The following is a 17,525-nucleotide window of genomic DNA, read 5'->3' as shown; positions in this document are numbered from 1 at the left end:
TATGATTCGCCAGCGTCTGAACCATTACTAACTTAAGAAATGGCTTACCAACCATCAGTTATACAAAGCCAACTATATACTAAGTTTAAACTGGATGTTAGCCGTTAGTAGCCATCTAGTATATCCCTTTACGTTGTCTTAATGTTCATACTCCGCTCTGCGCGCACTGAAAGGGGGTTATCCCGAGTGAGTTTTGATTATAATGGCCCAGCAGTAAATATGGCATTGTCGTCTAGACTGAACTAGAAGATTGCGACATCGTTGGAAGCCTAGTGTCCTTATGTCATGCATACTAGCGCTTTGCGAGCGCGGGGACTGACAAGAGCAAAACCCTATATTAAGGGAGCAGTTGCGAATTTGTTCCTGCTCGAGCTGATTTATAATGTTGCAATGTTTCCTGTTTTAGTGGCTCCATTTCTTCTTCAATATTCAGAAGGAAAACTCAAAGAGAACGAACGGTACTTCCGCTGCGCGCGCAAAACACGCTAACTCTCGCTGATATTTCATGTCTTCAGGATTTTTCTCTGCGATGAGGAAAAAAAAAAAGGCTATCAAAATACTTAATGCCAATGTTGTGGGTTCATCGCAGCGCTAATTGCGCCTGTGTGCTGTTTTCTTGCGTTGTATTTATGCCTGCTCTAATGACAGTTGCTGTCCTAATCGACTCTGTGACCGCGGGCACATAAAAGCATGAGTCGTTAAGCTCTCCTGTTGAACGAAATGAAAACAGGAAATGAAGTGGCCGGGCAACACTCCAGCTGCACGGTCATTCTACTGAAATCAGAGGAAGTTTTTTTTTTTTCTTTTTTTGCACGACCTCAGAAATCTCGTGTTAATTTAAGTAGTAAAGAAGATCCCGCTAAAGTTAGATGAATGTTATTCTTGGACACCTTTAAAGGTTTTGGAAATTAGCAAGACTTTGCACAGAAATACAAGTGACTAGCATATTAGTTCAATGTGCGAGCGCTTGTCGGAACGCAGGTAAGATTTCGTCAGGCTTCTTCTACGTTTAGTGGCGGTTAGCACAATCCACTATAAGGTACAATCAGTCTCATGACACATTGGCGCTGTCGTTGCTTGTATTGTTGGTGACGCCTGTCCTGTGCATTCTCTTCGCAGGCCGTAGCGGACAGCGTGCCTCCTCAGCCCTGGCCATGCCTCGGATCCCGCACGAAGCGCCGTTCCGGCTACCTTTGCTGCCTTTACTGCTCATGGCCTTCTGGACGTGGAGCAGCGCACATGGCATGTGTCCATCGCGGTGCATCTGTGACGATGAAAACCTTCGTGTGGTGTGCGACTCCGCCTACCTGGACGTGGTACCCATAACGCTCAACCCAAACCTTCGCGAGCTCAGCCTCGTCAACAACCACATCAAGAGCAGCGTCTCTTCGTTCAGCGTATACGGGAACCTCCGCTATCTGGACGTCTCCCACAACCAGCTAGTCTCGCTGGGCAAGGACGACTTCTGCTCGCACAAGCTCCTCGTCGTGCTGGTCTTGGCGAGAAACATGATCTCGCAGCTGGACAACACAACGTTCACCGGGCTCGAAGAGCTGCAGACACTGCTGTTGAACGAAAACTACATTGACAGCATCCCGCCCGGAGTATTCGCGCCGCTTCGAAAGCTAGAGAAGCTAGACTTATCGCAGAACCGCCTGGTCAGGGTCACGGAGCAGGCGTTCGAGGGGCTATCCAAGCTCAAGACCCTGCTGCTGAGAGACAACAAGTTTGTGACAATACCGAGCCAAGCGTTCGCGCCGTTGTCTTTTCTGCTTAATCTTGACCTTGGGCTCAACATGTTCTCCAACATTCCCGAAGAAGCCTTCGTGAGACTCGAGCAGCTCGAAGAGCTGTCCTTGGACGGTTGCGGCGTAAAGACAGTGCAAAACGGCGCGTTCAGACAGCTCTCCGCTTTGCGACAGTTGAAGTTGAATGACAATGAGCTGGAAGAAGTACCCACGGCGACCTTCCAGGACATTCCGCGGCTCGAAGACCTCAACCTTGGACAGAACAAGTTCCCGAGACTTCGGTCATCAGCGTTCCAGTACCTAAAGCACTTGAGGACTATAGAAGTGAGTGGCTCTGCCGCGCTGCGCTGCATCGACCGACGGGCCTTCGCCGAGAACAGCGATCTCGAAGTCATCCAGATGAAACACAACGTCAACTTCCGGTGCATAGAGCCCGGGGCGTTCGATGGCCTGGCTAGCCTGAAGCGCCTTGTTCTTCGGGGCAACGGATTCACCACCTTCGATGAGTCGCTCATGGAATGGTACGAGCTGCAAGAACTCGACCTCAGGGACAATCCTTTGGTCTGCAACTGTAGTGTGTTGTGGCTGTGGAGTATGTGCAGTGCCCGGAACGCGACCAACTCGCCGCTCACACCTGAGACGTCACAAGTCCGCTGCGGAGGTGGTCCGCTAGCGCTTAAGGACAAATTGCTGAGAGACATCGGGTCTTCAGACTTGGGCTGCTACGATGCGGTGCTGAGGCGGCAGATCATCATCGGAGTTGTGGCCGCTGCAGCAATATTGTTCGCACTCATCGTGGCCCTGGGCTTCCGATACAGAGAACGCGTCGCTGGCGTCCTGAAGAATAAGTGGGGAAGTGGAACCAAGGAGCCGCAGTACCACAAGACGCATGGGGACGATGACAACAGCATGTGCCAGGTGGCGCACCAGCCGCTCAAGTTGATACCCGTGACGGAACTGTGATAAACGCCTTGGCGCTGTGGTACATCGCGCGTGGAAAGTGCCCTTTGTGGACTGGGGCTAAGAGAGAGCGAACCTAGGGTGCGCTTTGCTTATTCAAAATGATAATTGAGACTAATGAAAGTGCGCCTAGAGGCTCCCGTTCCTACGTCTCAGACGTCGCCGGTGGTTCTCAAAAAATCGATATTTGCCTCCAGCTGTAAATTCCGTTATCCGAAGCCGAGTGTGGCGGAATGGTGAGAATTCGTTATTTGCTTTTACAGCCTCTCCTGCGCCATGCTGCATCTTGTATTCACACTTGTATCCCGGTATATTGATAGTTTACCCGTACCGGTTGCTTATGTGGCCTAGGGTTCTCGTCTTCTCTCTTTTGTCCTCGAGCAAAGTGTCTGATCATGCACTTTTCCTCCTGAAGGGCAAGAAATACCGCCACAGCGTCTTACAGCAACAACTATAAGTGTACACTACAAAACTGCTTCGGACTGCATCCGAAGAAAGAAAGGATTGTTTGTAAAGGGAGTAGAATTGTGTGTGACTGCGAAGAGGACAGCAGTGACTCCCCGATAGGTGGAGCCTTCGTTGAAACAACTGGACCGAACTGGTGGCTGCGCAGGCCGGAGGTGTTGCTGCGTTGTGTGTCGCTGTTGTCAGCGTGCGCAGTGTGTTTAAAAGAACATTTGCGAACCCATTTTCCCTTTATGTCCAAGTAGGATCGCAGAGCATAGCACCTCGCCCTCCTTCCCAGGACAGAAGCAGCGACTCTTTCCGCGGTTGTGGACGTTTCTGCGGAAAGAGAGAGTCGCCGACCAGCTAACGGTGTAGAGGAACCATAGCTTTTTAATATCTCGGGGTTGGAGCGCACTCCCATGTCCTTCTTTGTACATAGAATGGAGCCCAAGTATGCGTGGCTGCTCTCTCCTTCTGTTTCTTCGTGCGTCGGTGATAATTTCTCGCGACTCCCGCGTTTCCTATGCGGCAGCCATCAGTGGCCGATTCAGTCTGTACAAAGCTACTTGTGTTCGTGCTCGGCGACCCTTTTCTCGAAGTGCTTTGTCGTATTGTACTTCAACGTGCGATTACAGCTCGTACAGCCAGAGACCGTTAATGTGGTAACCAAACGTGGAACAGGTGCACATACGGGGGTTTACTCATAAACGCGCACTAAACTTTGGGGCATTCGGAAATTTGTTACTTGCAAGCAGAGAAAGCTTATCAGCGTTTAGAGGACGTCTTTTTCTGCATTCCAGAGGCGAATATGACTTACCTCAATAATATTAGCTGCTCCATCGTCCCACCATCTTATCCTCGCGTTTAGGGTAAACTGTTCACATATCTAAAGAGAAAGCGCCTTCATTGCATTGTTGGCTTCGGTTACACCGATATGGTAGCCAATTCGACATCATACCTTATGATGTGCTTCTGTCGTTCTCGCAGTCTGAGAGATTTTGCTGCAACGGTCTCTGACTGTAAACCGCAAAGGTCCATCACAGTGAAAGCTATACATAACTTCAGTTTTGATTCCGCACTGATTAGTAGCGTACTTTCCGTACATTAAAACTTAGAGAGCATTTGACTGTAGCAACCGACTATAATAACCCCGTTCGCTAGGTGCACGCAGTTAATAACCTTACTTGATCATACTGGTCCCGCGGGCATTTGTGTCGAAAGCACTTTTGTTCTGTCGTCATCAATGAGCCAACACACCTTTCTTTTTCCTTCTTTTATTTTGATCGGAGACGAAACGTATAGGTTGTGGTTAATCTAAGCATTAAGGCCGGCTGTTAATAGGTCGGTGTATGTATCTATAGATAGGCCACCAAGGTTTCTTTATAATTTATTTTTATATATGTTCGAGCTTGTTAAGCCATGTTTAGGACTCCGTTCTCTTCAACGGTACACAGGGCATTCCGTTTCTGTTGTTTTTGTGCAGAATGTACGAGACGTTGAGAAAAAAAAAAAAGACCAAAATAAAAGCATTCTATCGCTCTCACATTTTAATTTTAACTTGAAAGTATCGGTGTACTACTTTATGAGCCTCCAGCTCTTGAGGGCGTATCGGCGTTAATGCTCCCTTACGTAACGCTCTTAGAGCCTGAGAAGGGTCGTTGGTGCTGGAAAAGAATAGCGGAGGTAGTAGTCACTGTATAGAAGTGTTATGGCTTCCCTGCCCCCCCCCCCCCCTATCTTTTTTTTTTTTTTTTTTTACTGCACACATCGCTGTAACTTGGCGTGGACAAAGTCTCTAAAAGTTTGGGCTTTCTAGCCCATGAAACATTCATGGGTTTGCACAACGCAGGGCGTATGTGCGTTCTTTTCTTGGTCCTGCGAATATGCGTGATGAGATTGCGTCCCGTGGGGCTTTTATTTTTTTTTTTTTTTTCAGGCTTCTCGTTTCGGAAATTAAAGAGTCTCGCGTGGGCGCATTGCCAAGCTAGGTCAAGGGTGTAGGGAACAAATTCAAGACAGCGCGCGAAAGCCTGATTTATGCGACCTAATGACCAGTTGCATGCTGTGCGCGAAACCTCTTTTTCCCTAATGGAGCAAGTTGAGTGCAAAGTGAGGTAACTGAGTGACCGAAGTTTTTTTTTTTTTTTTTTTTTTTTTTTTCAATGACCCGTAATCGTTGGCTCATGCTATTGCGCAACTTTGTCGTAGACAAAATAAGAAAAAATCAGGTAAAAAATACGGACGCTCTTGACATTCGTTTTTGTCCGATGTTCGCTGTTCTCGTGCCTCCAGTAAAGAATGCAAGACTGTTCTTCTTAAAAGCGCTGCTCATTTGGCGCGTTGAGCTCAGAAGACGGCTTCGTTCGGGTTCGCGCCATTGGCTAGCCCGCTATTTTAGACATTTAGTGACGGTGCCACATGTGGGTCAGGAAGCGATCGTTCACTCATATACAATAAAACGAGTATCCGCCTCCTGTTGTCGTCTTCGTTTAGGGACTTGGCAGCTGGTTACTACCCAGGGCTTTGCCAAAACTTTGCTGTTTAAGTTGAAAAACAAGTCGATGCTAGTTCACTAATTTTCGCCGGCGCTGAATACGAGGGCATGGTATAGCTTCTAGCAGTATAAAGGAAGAATTAAATTAGCTTTATTGGCGAGAATTTGTAGCACCGTGAAAAAAGCCCCTCCCCCTCTCCTCGTCCGTTTATTGCCAGGAATTCCGAAAAATTCATCGGTGTAGGCAGTATGGCAGCTGTAGATGCAAGAGATGATTCTTGCGGTGTATGATAACTAAGTGCAAAACCAAGAACAACTGGCCTTATTTGACAATGTGCTCGTTTCTATTGATTGCATACACATACAAAAAAAAAAAAAAAGAGAGAGAGACATGCTGCTTGTCAAAAATCTGAAATATAATAGGGAAGTTCAGTTTCAGCTGTGTTAAGAATAGTTGACGTTGCAAGAGGCGTACCGCCGGAAACGAAAACCATAAGACAGTGGCACAGGAATTCGCATTTCCTATTCACACTTTTGCCGCGCTGTAAGTGACGCGCCATGAAGTGCCATTCGCAAACCATGAACGAGAGAAAATGCCAGAGTAGCTCTACAGACGTAGAGTGAGCTCATATGCTAGTTTCGGCCAGCTACTTGATATGGAATCCACGTTTTCCCTCACACTGCGCTCTGTATACACACATTTGCAAAACATCGCTCGCAGAGTTGTTATTTGTCGGGTTTACACTATTTTACGGTGCAACCTTTCCTTGGCTGCAGGGTTCGATTGCCGAGACTTGCGTTGTTACCTTCGCTATCAGCAGTATTATTCACAGTCCATCAAAGAATTACTTGCGCTAATAAATTTTTGCTGTACCTCTCACATTGAGCTGCAAACGTTTTCTGTTTTACACCTGAATGCGTGCTTAGAGGAATCATTTGGTTTGCCCGGTAGCGCACAAGGACACCGAGTTGTTTACAGCAGCCAGTAAGTAGTACAGCCGCTTTTATTTTAATGTCTAGTTTACTTTCACATTTGTGAAGTTCATCTAATGGGTTCGATGTGAAATTGACTTCACATTATTCTCTAAAGCAGAGCAATTCATGAGCTCATTACTCTCTTTAGTGAATTAAACTGATTGCGCTGAACATATCTCCCCTTCTTAATTTTTCTGTGATATCCTGTATTGTTACTGTGTCTTTTCATTTCGTAACTTGATCAGTGAGAAGGCGATGTTATTGCTGCTGCTTTTCTTTTCTCGGTGTATGGCATCTGCCGCCCAGGCTAGCGCTACCTTATGACGAAATGTGCAAGCAATGCGTAGTTTTGTCACAAAACTGGGGTTGAGTTGGCAGCTATTTTTACTGCACTCTACTGAAGTGGTCTATACTGATCAGTTTGCACAAGTGTTAGTCTGACAGATTGTGTATGATTGCTATCATTCGAACGTGGTACCTGCTTTCTTTCATAAAACCTCTTAAAACGTTTCACCTTGTAGAACATTTTCGAGAATAGGGAAGACTAGGAGGAAGTTTTATTGCATGACATAATTGTTTTCGTTCAAACATTCACTGAGCTTGTCTTGTTGTCTAATCATGCCGTCATTTGTTTTTGTTGTTTGTTCCAAACGATGCATGGAATTAAAAGATGGTATGGAGAGCATAACTTGTCCTTTATTTTTGTTTTCTGTTCTGTATTTTATGGGAGTTCTTGGCGGTTGCAATTCTTGCTTCCATTTTATTCTCGCTTTGCAACTATTCGTACGAGAAGTTACAGATCCTAGTGTTTTTTTTTTTTTTTTGTGTGTGTGTGTGTGTGTGTGTGTGTGTGTGTGTGTGTGTGTGTGTGTGTGTGTGTGTGTGTGTGTGTGTGTGTGTGTGTGTGTGTGTGTGTGTGTGTGTGTGTGTGTGTGTGTGTGTGTGTGTGTGTGTTTTTTAGTGCTGTAGCTACACTACGCTCATTCTGAGCAAGACCAGATCTGACTCTAAAGCCTCAAGCTCTTGCAGAAGCGACACCTGTTTCCTCCCCTCATGTGCCGAACTGCCAGCCGTTTACGCTGGGCTTCGGAGGTTTTCGTCGACATCATATCCCCTATATTGCACTGAAGAGGGCAATGGATGGTATTCATGTGCTTGTGTTCCTTTATTTTAACACATCGCCTCCAGGTGAAGCATGAAGAAGACGACGTGAGTGTCAGAACAGAAATGGCACATACCCCGCCGTGGGTATTTGCCATTACGTCTGAGGACATCATCATCAGACGGTGCCTGCTTTCTCGGCTTGGCGTGGAGGCCAACCCGGGCTCAAACTGATTGTCGTAGAGTATCGCCGTGCTCGACGACGGTGACGGAGAGAGTTGAAGGATTTCTAGATCGTTAGTCAGGAGAACACGGCAAACCTAATCTAGGAAAAGCGCTGCTACTGCGCTATTTTCTGCTCTTAGCTATGCTAAACCTTCTGTCATTTTTTTCTTTCTTTGTATGTGAGGGAATCAATTAGTCGTCATTATACATCTCAGTAAAATCAGATCACAGCGCTGGTGGTTAGCGGGGGCTCTGCGGGGTTTTTCGGCAGCCGTTATTATTATTTTTTTTTTCTGTTTTGTATGAATGGGTTATTTTTTTTTTTTTTTTTTTTCACTTCGGCGTGTAATTACTCATGAAATCCCGAATCGCAGAAATATTAATCGAACTCTGAGTGTACTGGCTTCGTAGCGAATCGACCTTCAATCAAAGCTCCGATCTCTCCACCAGCTGGATGATATAGACCATTTTTTCGAAAGCAAGCAGGAGAGGAGAAACTCTCTAACCGCATTCAGTGCGCCTGCCCACTGTTGCCACTCCCGAGTGGGCTGTGCATTTGCACGCTTTATGCATAGCAGAGCGGCCTTGCTCCTAGCATTTTGCCGTTTAAAATACTTGAATCACTTCATCAATGTAGTCATTGGTGATAACGTCACTGAGACAGGAATGCGTGATCGTGGACTGCACAAATAATCAAATCAGAAGCTGGTTTTCGAGAGCGTTATGCGAGAACCACGCGGCGATATCGACTGCGGCTTTGATATGTTTCTCCTTCACCGCTTTCCAGTAGATCTTGATTTAAATCGCCGATGAACGTTTTGTGCAAACCGGACATCGCGACTACGGCGAACTCTTGAATATGGTCTACTCATTTCACTTCAGCCATCGCAGTAAACACCGTGCGCCACGCCGGCGTTGACGCCGCAAAAGCCCTCTGCGCCAACGATACGATGGATTCCTTGCGCCAGCGTCAGAAGAGCGTGCTAAATTTGCCATCTTCTTAGATAATAAGGCGACTGCGAAAAACAGATCTTGAGGTTTACAGACCTGTACTGTGTTTTTGGAAAGAGTTTTATCACCAAAACAATTAAGTTTCTGCTCACAGCTAGCTGCCGCCGGTACGGTGCGGCTGCTGCGGTGCGCTTGCGCCCTGGCTCCGCTACAAAGACGTCGACGAGATTATATTTTTATTTTAATATGAGGCAATAGGGTTAGGAGTAATACAGTAACGTGAGTAGACCGTTTATTTTAGCGCCTAGCAATTCCTAAGCGCCGTGCGATGTTTCTTCGATGCGAAACAATCTAGGCTCAGCAACTCGGCGACAGTGCCGTCGTCCGCCGCACCAGCTCCGTTTCGGTAAGCTCACAGCATGTGCTGCTGTAAGTGTTTCGAATTTATCTACTTTCACGGCGCAGCTAAGGCCGCACGTTTTTCGACGTTTAGTTTAACAACACGCAGCTCAAACGATGCTGCAACAACGGGACGAGTCTGCACTGTTGAGCGTCGGACGTACTCTGTTTTTGAAACGTGGTTTAGCGTGAAAAGTATGTTGTTGAAGTGGCCCAGCTGGATCGTAGGTTCTCCGCACTCCTGACACCGGTGCGCCACAGTTCGCCATGGATTCGCCAAGCTCGGTTCGCGGTAACAGCGGTTAATGTCGTAACCACGTCGAATGATGCCAGTGTGTAACAAAGTACTGCGTCAGGCGCCTTGCGTGTTTCGCTCGCATCAAAACGTCGGTATTAAATCCGGGTCCTTCTGGAGCGCCTTTGCTACGTACGGATCCACCGCCACGGGCCTGCATGATGTGATACGTGCTTAACCTCAAATTCTTTAATGCGATAAGAAGGCAGCGCAATGCAGAATACAAATAGGCACTGTCTAATAAAGGAAATGCACGACAGGAAATGCGCCGCACAGCTCGGTAAATCAGTGCGGTGATGATTGGAAAGCATAGTAAATAATCTGCATTCCGCGTTGGCAGCTGTCCGCACGCTTCATTCGCTGTGTGCTTGTGCTCACAGTTATAATCAAAATATAACAAATAAATGGATCACGAAAGATACAATAGACACATGCTCATCGCTAACTGTAGCACTCATCAGTTATGAGAGTCCGGCCTGTGGAACCGGAGTGCAGTCCCGCTATTACTGCTGGCACCAGCCGCATCTTTCATGCAAAACGGATGGTACTGTTTGCTGACGCTCTTAAACAAAACACAAAAGAGCACCACGGTGCCAGACAGGTTTCACGAGCACAGCGCAGTAGCCGTTGTACAATTCCGCTGCCGCATGCACCAACGGCGTACGCAGTCCAAGATGGCGTCAAGAAGATCCATTGTGGAGTTTCCTTGTTTGGCTCATGTGGGATGCCACCACCAATTAAGCGTTAACCGCATGAGGCGACAATTCGGGAGCTGAGGGCCGCCAAAGCATTGCCGCTCGTCGCTGTCGCTTAGATTCTGGGCTTTTAGAAAATTTTGCGTGTCGCCCAGAAGCAGCACGCGAAGCAGCCAATCGCAGAAGGGTTCGGGGTACTCAACTTCCGTTCTGGTTCTTTTTTTTTTCTTTCCTTTTTTTTTTCTTTGTTTGCGAGCAAAATTTGTTTTCCTAGTCCGGTTTGAGTGAAGAACCTGCAGACGCTCACTTCGCCTGAGCCGTGCATTTTGAGCGCATCGAGACAATTTAGTAAAAGCTTGGTAGGGTAGTGAAGTAAAAAAAAAAGGGCTAGATATCGTTAATTTTCGAAAAGAGCAGGAGAAAGTCACTGCTTTCAATGCATGTCTGCATCGCAGTGTAGTAGCGCACTGATGCGCTGTGACCTTTTTTTTTTTTTTTTGTTTTAACGCAATGCATTACAAAAAATTTCATTGGCGTTTCATCGTACTTCATGCTGCCTGTGTTCCTCCTGACCGACCGACGAGGCGGCGGTAACTTTTTGTCGCAGAGTCCCGTAGCTCCGTGCGGTGTGCACCAGCGGCAAGAACGACCAGCGTTGGCGTCGTCGTCGCGCGACGCATTGCCAGGGATTGTCGCCTCATGCGGTTACCGCTTTAAGATGGCGAAGCCCAGGCATCGAAACTAAAATCGTCTGTATTTGTGACATTGACGGAATGACAGTTAATTTTTATTTGACTGATGTCGCTTGTTCCATCTCAGTAATAAAGTTAAAAGAAAATAAAGGTCAGGCTGAGATGATGAACTCTCCTTAGTAATGTGGGTCACGTTTGAACATATTTAACAGGTATGTCTTGAAAACAAGGCAGAACAGTGCTCATGAAATGTGCAAAAGAGAGAAACCTTAATACAGTAAGAGCGCAGACTTCCTACGGGCCGTTATTGACCGCTGGAGTGGTTCGCCGCCTGTAGACTTTCTAATCCGCGTCACCCCTTGCCTTCCCCTTTCCTCCGCTCCTCATATAGGCCGAAGTGCCAGCCTTGTTCAATAAACTTTTTCCATTGGTCGGCTGTCTTTTTGACGAACATTCAGGGCAGTTAAATCTATTTGGTTGCATCAGCAAATGCCAATAGACGTCGGTCTTCATCGTGCAGGTAAGCAGACGCCACAGCAACGTGCGTGCCATTTGCCGATCTCAAAGTCCGGGCAGCGTGAATGATTTCTACCAGCAGTTTCTTGCTTGTGTGGCCAGTGACCTCAGTGCAATTAAAAAGTGTTGGCACCCGCTGTTATCAAAGCCCTGGAGACAAAAGTTGTTATGTCAAAGGCTACGCCATTTTGAAGACAGAGGGACTACTCGTACTTTCAACGGGGCTTTTCTAAACAGAAAAAAAAAAAAAATATTGGTAGACAATAAAGATCTTATTGTATTGTGTTTAATACTGCTTAGACAAAAGTGACATTGCGCCCCACAGCGCCGTCATGGCCGCCACTCCTGTGCTTATGAAGCACTCGCACGCTGGTATCTTAAGAAAACACATTTTTATTTAAAATGTCATACATTTCCACCCAAAGTTGCGCCACCGAGCGCGGAAGCGCCGTGGCTTGCAGAGAAGTTTGGGAAGAGGCGACTCCGAGCCCACCCAATGTCTTATCACATTCAAAGAAATTACTACATATTATAAGGACAGCCACCGCCGCTTTCCGAAACCAGCGGACGAAAGGCTCCTTCTCAAAATTTTTACAAACACAATGCTGTGCCCGGCAGTCTTGAAGCACTTCAATACAGACTTTGATGGGGGTTGCAGCTTTTGCGAGCGAGCTTCTCGGACGTTTTCCACATGGTTTAGGCCTGTCCATCCAATGCCCACTGTTCCCAATACTTCATTACCCACCCTTCTAGGGAGGCCTGGAAGGCGGCGCTGCTCAGCTGCCATGACCTACAGTCCCTGCGGACTTTGGTCGCCAGGGCGCGAGTGGCGTTAGACATCATTGGGGCTCCAGAATAGGAGCTCCACCTAGATTTGTGAGTGCCTGGGCCGATAGGGCCTCGGCCCAAACACCTCCTTGTGCAAAATAATAAATAAATGTTTGTCACTACCAACGGCCTGCCGGCCGCTAGGAGTTTCGAGTCCTTGACTCCTCCCAGTTACGCGCCGCTCCCTCGTCGGACACAGGGGACTCACTCCACACGCCCTCGCATGCTTGTTTTAAAATCCCGCGTATTATTTTCCACATGCACCTCCTCTCTTCGTGCTGCTACCGACGAACAGCTGGGCATTGGCATTGTGAAAGTGGCATCACACCGGCTGCTCTTTGTGGCTGAAAAATATTTCGCTTTTAAAGAAGGGCCAAACTCAGAGCGCGCGATCTCCCTCCAGACCCGCCGTGACACAATATACAGGTATCTCTACCACCGGCGAATTATGCAAGTTAACTCGTGCGTCGACACTGAATTTTCGGACAAGTGTTCCAAAGGCTACGCTATACCGCCACTCCGTTCAAAACAACGGCAACAAGTTTGTCTTTATTAAAGCTACATCGAGGACACATTACAGTTGGCCTCCACTGACAGGTTGCATTCATTGTCCGGTAGACAAAGATGTTTCAACTGAAAACGCAGTGCTTCTGTCTCATAGAACCGGCAAAAAAAAAAAAAAAATCAAAACACATATTCACGTCAACCTCCGGCTGCTGCAAGGATGGTTTCTCATAGCCGAGTTTGCTCGTTCCTGCTAGGCTAGTAAAGCTTTCGCTTTAAAAATCAGGTCGACATTTTCTTTTTGTCCTGGGGAGAAACGCTTTCGAGTAATTTTCTAGCTCAACAAGTATAGCCTGTGCTGTAAATTATGAGGCCTGACATCGCAAGATGCCAAGTGTCCTATTAAGGAGGCCCTGGTAGAGGGCTGCGGTCCAAGTTTGACCACACAACGATTTCTACGGTGGGTTGACATCGCACAGCAAATGGGCGCCCTTTTCAATTTCGCCTTCCCTGAAACGCGGTCACTGAGGCTGGGATTGAACCCGCATCCTCCAGCTCAAGTAGATGAGTGCCGTAAGCACTGGGTCTCCATGGCAAGTGGAAACTTCAAGCTGAAATGAAAGAGAGAAAATGAACATCCGGGAAAGACTCAAGTTCGGATACCACCATAAAAAAAAAAAAAGAACTTTTGCCGTGCCTATTGCAAATCGAACCAGTTGTAGTTGGTTCGGTTTAGTTGCAGCACCCATTTGCACAATCCGGAAGTTCAGAATCGTCCAAGCCGTCAGAGTGAGCTCGAAAGAATTGCGTGAAATCTATCTATCAACTGCAACGAGCGCTAAACAGTGCTTCCGCTCATACGCTTTGCGGGACACGTAGTGGTACTTCGCAAAAGCCTGACAAATCTGGCAGGATTAAAATATAACAGTACAAGCCTCTTAGAAAACAGTCCTTGTCTTCATCTGCATTTACTGTGTTCCCTACAGACACCACGATCAGGGATGTTTTGGAAAAATTGTGAAACTGAAGTACATATTAAATACACGGTATTAGAAACAATTGACTGCTGTACATGGTGCCCTGTGTTACTTTTCTGATAATGAGAACAGGAACCAAATTCATCTTTTTTTTTTTGGGGGGGGGGGGATGAAACAAGGCATAGAGGGATAACAATGGCTTCGGTAGAAATAAATGTTTTAACAGCTGACTACGTTTAGTCGCGCAGCTATTATGTCCGACAGTCACTGCAGCCTTCAGTTGTATCTTATATTAATGACTGTAGGTAGTACAGCGCTTACTAGGGAAGCGGACCCGTGTTGGATTTCCTAGGCCGCCTTTCTCGCCCCGCAACGAGAGAAGAAAGTCAAGTGAAGCGGTTGCATGCGTGATATGGAGTTCGGAGTGGCTCTTGGTAACTAAGATGACATTATGGCGGAGCATTCACACAATTGATTATATATTCTATGAACAGCTATTTCCTGCAATATGTAGCAGGTTTCATGCTTGCTTGGTGGAGATTGGCGGCACTGGCGCAACCCTCCCACACTTCGTTCAATTTGTTACCACCTTGCAATCCACCATGAGCAATGCGGGTGCATGCCTAAATCAATAAAGAAAAAAATAATAAAAGGTGACCAAACAAACAAAGCTGAGTCATACTGGACTGATGGTATGATAAAAGCACTATGAACTTTTACCATCATCCGGAGTGCCGGACACTCCAACCCATTTCCTCCAACGAAAAAAAAAAAAAAAAAAGTAGTACGCAGCGGTACTCTCAGGAAAGTAAGCTGTTATAAAGACTGCGCACCTCGTTGCTTGTATTGATGACGATGACCACAGGGACAAGGAGATGGTCCAGTGTTTGGTGATGAACTGTGGCCGAAGCTGGACACGCGTAGTAGCGTTTTGGGAACATACGGAAGAGGGAATACGCTGTTATTTTGAGGCTGAATGCACAGGCGGTTCAGTCGACGTTACGGGCATGCAAGTTAGCATCACAAAGGGGCAGCGCAACAAAAAACCTTCGCCACAATGGTCTCGCTGCAAAGTTTGCAAATTTAATAAGGCTGAATTACTACTACTTGGAAGGAAACACTAGAAACACCATCGTTTTCCGTTACGTTAGCGGAGCTCTGCTGAGTGACTGGAAATTGGGTACGGAGAGGCCATGCGTTAGATATGTGGGAAAGTTTGGGGCACTGCAATTTGTAGGCCGCTTGCCAGCTTACATAACTGATGACAACCCTGTCGTGTCCAAGTATTTCACGTTGAATCGGAGAGCTGGAATGAGGCTCTGGCTTTGGAACATGCCTGTACATCGGTCGTGAGGCGTAGAGGTAGGCGTAGTGGAAGGGCACCAACATGGTCACTGTTTGGCACAAGGGCGACGATGACGACTATGACACGATTTTGCCTGGTGTGCCATATGCGTCACATCACATTAAAAAGCACTGTGCATAGCAGCAGCTTTGCCGTCATCATTACAGAGGTCTGTATATCCATCCAGGTCGCCGGCGTCCGACATGTCAAGTTCGGGCATCTGCGATTTTCAGCATTTTACATAATCTCAGCGGATTATTGCAGCTTTTGCAGCGAACTCCGGCACTTAGGGCAGCACTCTGCACCTTTCCGGACACCTAAGCCTACTCTTCAGAACACTAATCATGAGCTCAACAGATCCCACAGACGCGTGCGCACCATGGAACCTGGCAGCAGGAAGGCCAGGCACATGACATCCGGGGACGACAGTTATCGTAATAGCTGCGGTCGGTACGCGCCATTATCTTAGGGTAATGAGTGTTGACATTTTACAGTGTGCCGTGACTAATACTGCAAATTTATCATCCTGGGAGCATGAAGTTATTACTCGAGTATTAGAGCGCAGCTTTCAGGCGCCCGTTCCTAGAGTGGCGTTGCTGTCGGTGGGCAACTATAGGGGTTTATAGTGTACAGCAGTACAGCCTTCCCCTATTGTGCGGAAGATCATACATGGGAAAAACGGGAAGGTGTCTCGATAAGTGTTTACGGGAGCATTTCGATCGCTCTCAAGTTGGCCTTTCAGGGACTTTGCGGAGCACTGCAGATCTTGCGAAAGTGATACACATTTACCTGACAGGACGGTATTGCTATTTAGGCTTCAAGATAAATTGACTCGAGAGCTATCGGAGGCCTGCCAGATAAGATAAGTTGGACAGTCGTGCGTTAATAGCACTGTGGTATGTTTGCATGAGAAATAATTCGCGTTTATTGACAGTTTTATTTATTGACCATAGCCATGAGTTGTATGACGAGCGCTTGAGCTACATAACATTGACAATATAAAAGTATATGCTGTTTGTGAATAAACATTAGTTGACAGTGAGCGCATTGCTGTCGGTTCTTCTTCTCGTCCCTCGTCTATGCGCACTGCTTCGTTGATGCGAATTAGGATGACCGCTAACGATTGTTTTCGATCAGGTATCGTTTTGGTAGAAATGCGACAGTGACAAAATTTATTGCATCATTTTCATTATTGTGGCTCATACTCGCACGATTTGGTGTACAAGAAATGATTGTACAAAAATACAGTAAAAACATCTCGTCGGAATAAATATAGCCAGGTATTCGTAAGAAGGAAACGGCAGCAAGCAATTTTCGGAGATACAGCAAGCTTGGGAATAACTACAAATGCCATAAAGCAATGTCTGTGGGAATTGAAATCGATCCCGTCTGCACCTCAGTTCTCTTATTCTTTCTTTGCTTTTGGTAGTGTGGCAGTTAACTTCTTTTCTCGTGGTTTTTGCCACATCATCAGACTGAAGAATTTCCAGACGTGTCATTGTCCACAGGTTACGGCAACTTTCAATGTATAGAGACCAGGCAGGAACCCGATCGGCTTTAGAATGTCTACAATCCGTATGTTATTGCTTCTAAATGACCAAGCTTCAGTGTTGCTTGGCCAGCGTAACCAACCTATGAGGTCCAAATCTTGCGCATGCCTCTTATAATTCGCTTAGTTTATAGGATTTAACTTCCCTCCAGCACAGCAACAGCGTGCTAAGGCTAGACTGAAGTACATTATGGAGTGCCTTGTTTATCCCAACATAGTGACCACTGTGTACCGTGGTGGACATACCACTTGACCGTTGGCACGGGCTAACTCCGAAATTTGATTCGGGTCACTTAAAATTCACTTCGCCCCAACTGGACCATATTTGAGACCGGTCGCACTCAAACCTAGCTCAGGCTAGCCACAAAATTTGATCCGGGTAGCTAGAAAATTTACCAAAGAATGCGTCTAGTGGATCGCGGTTTAAAGTGGATGCACCGGTAACACAAAGTGTATGCACCGGTACACGAGTTACCGGTGCATCCACTTTAAACAGTGTTTCTTTTTGTAATCCAGTAATGTGCCAAATAGAGTTTCTTGCGGCACTAACCACGCATCGTGCTTTGAGTAATATGGGGATACTACGTGTGCGAATGTAATGGAACGTAATAATTTCCACAAGTGCCTGTCTACTACCTTGATCTTTTTTTCACTCTCATTGCCGTGGCGCTAATAAATATAAGCACGGAAGCAACTTAAACCCGAAAATCACAAACACTGCTCGCCAATCGCTTGGGAGAAAAGAAAACTACTAACGAGGCTAACCGCACTCTCAGTTTTCTTCGGCGAAATCTGATGTTTTCCTCCCCATCCGTAAAGACCGT

The 17,525-nt window shown here is 46.7% G+C and overlaps 1 protein-coding gene across 2 annotated transcripts in view; it reads left to right on the top strand.

Annotated features, from left to right (window-relative positions):
- LOC146197888 (uncharacterized) overlaps nucleotides 1-4,873 on the top strand; it is a 278,363-nt gene extending 273,490 nt beyond the window's left edge. For both annotated transcript variants that reach the window (XM_084593169.1, XM_084593170.1), the window contains one exon: nucleotides 1,120-4,873. In XM_084593169.1, coding sequence (XP_084449295.1) covers nucleotides 1,155-2,711 — 1,557 coding nt within the window. In that variant the 5' untranslated portion in view covers nucleotides 1,120-1,154 and the 3' untranslated portion in view covers nucleotides 2,712-4,873. The remainder of the gene's footprint in view (nucleotides 1-1,119) is intronic.
- The last annotated feature ends 12,652 nt before the right edge of the window (nucleotides 4,874-17,525 follow it).

Source organism: Amblyomma maculatum, chromosome 2 (genome assembly GCF_055883805.1).
Source record: "Amblyomma maculatum isolate TAMU_Amacu chromosome 2, ASM5588380v1, whole genome shotgun sequence".
Classification (NCBI taxonomy): domain Eukaryota; kingdom Metazoa; phylum Arthropoda; class Arachnida; order Ixodida; family Ixodidae; genus Amblyomma; species Amblyomma maculatum.
Note: the sequence above shows the minus strand (reverse complement) of the source record. Positions and strands in the feature narration are given on the sequence as shown.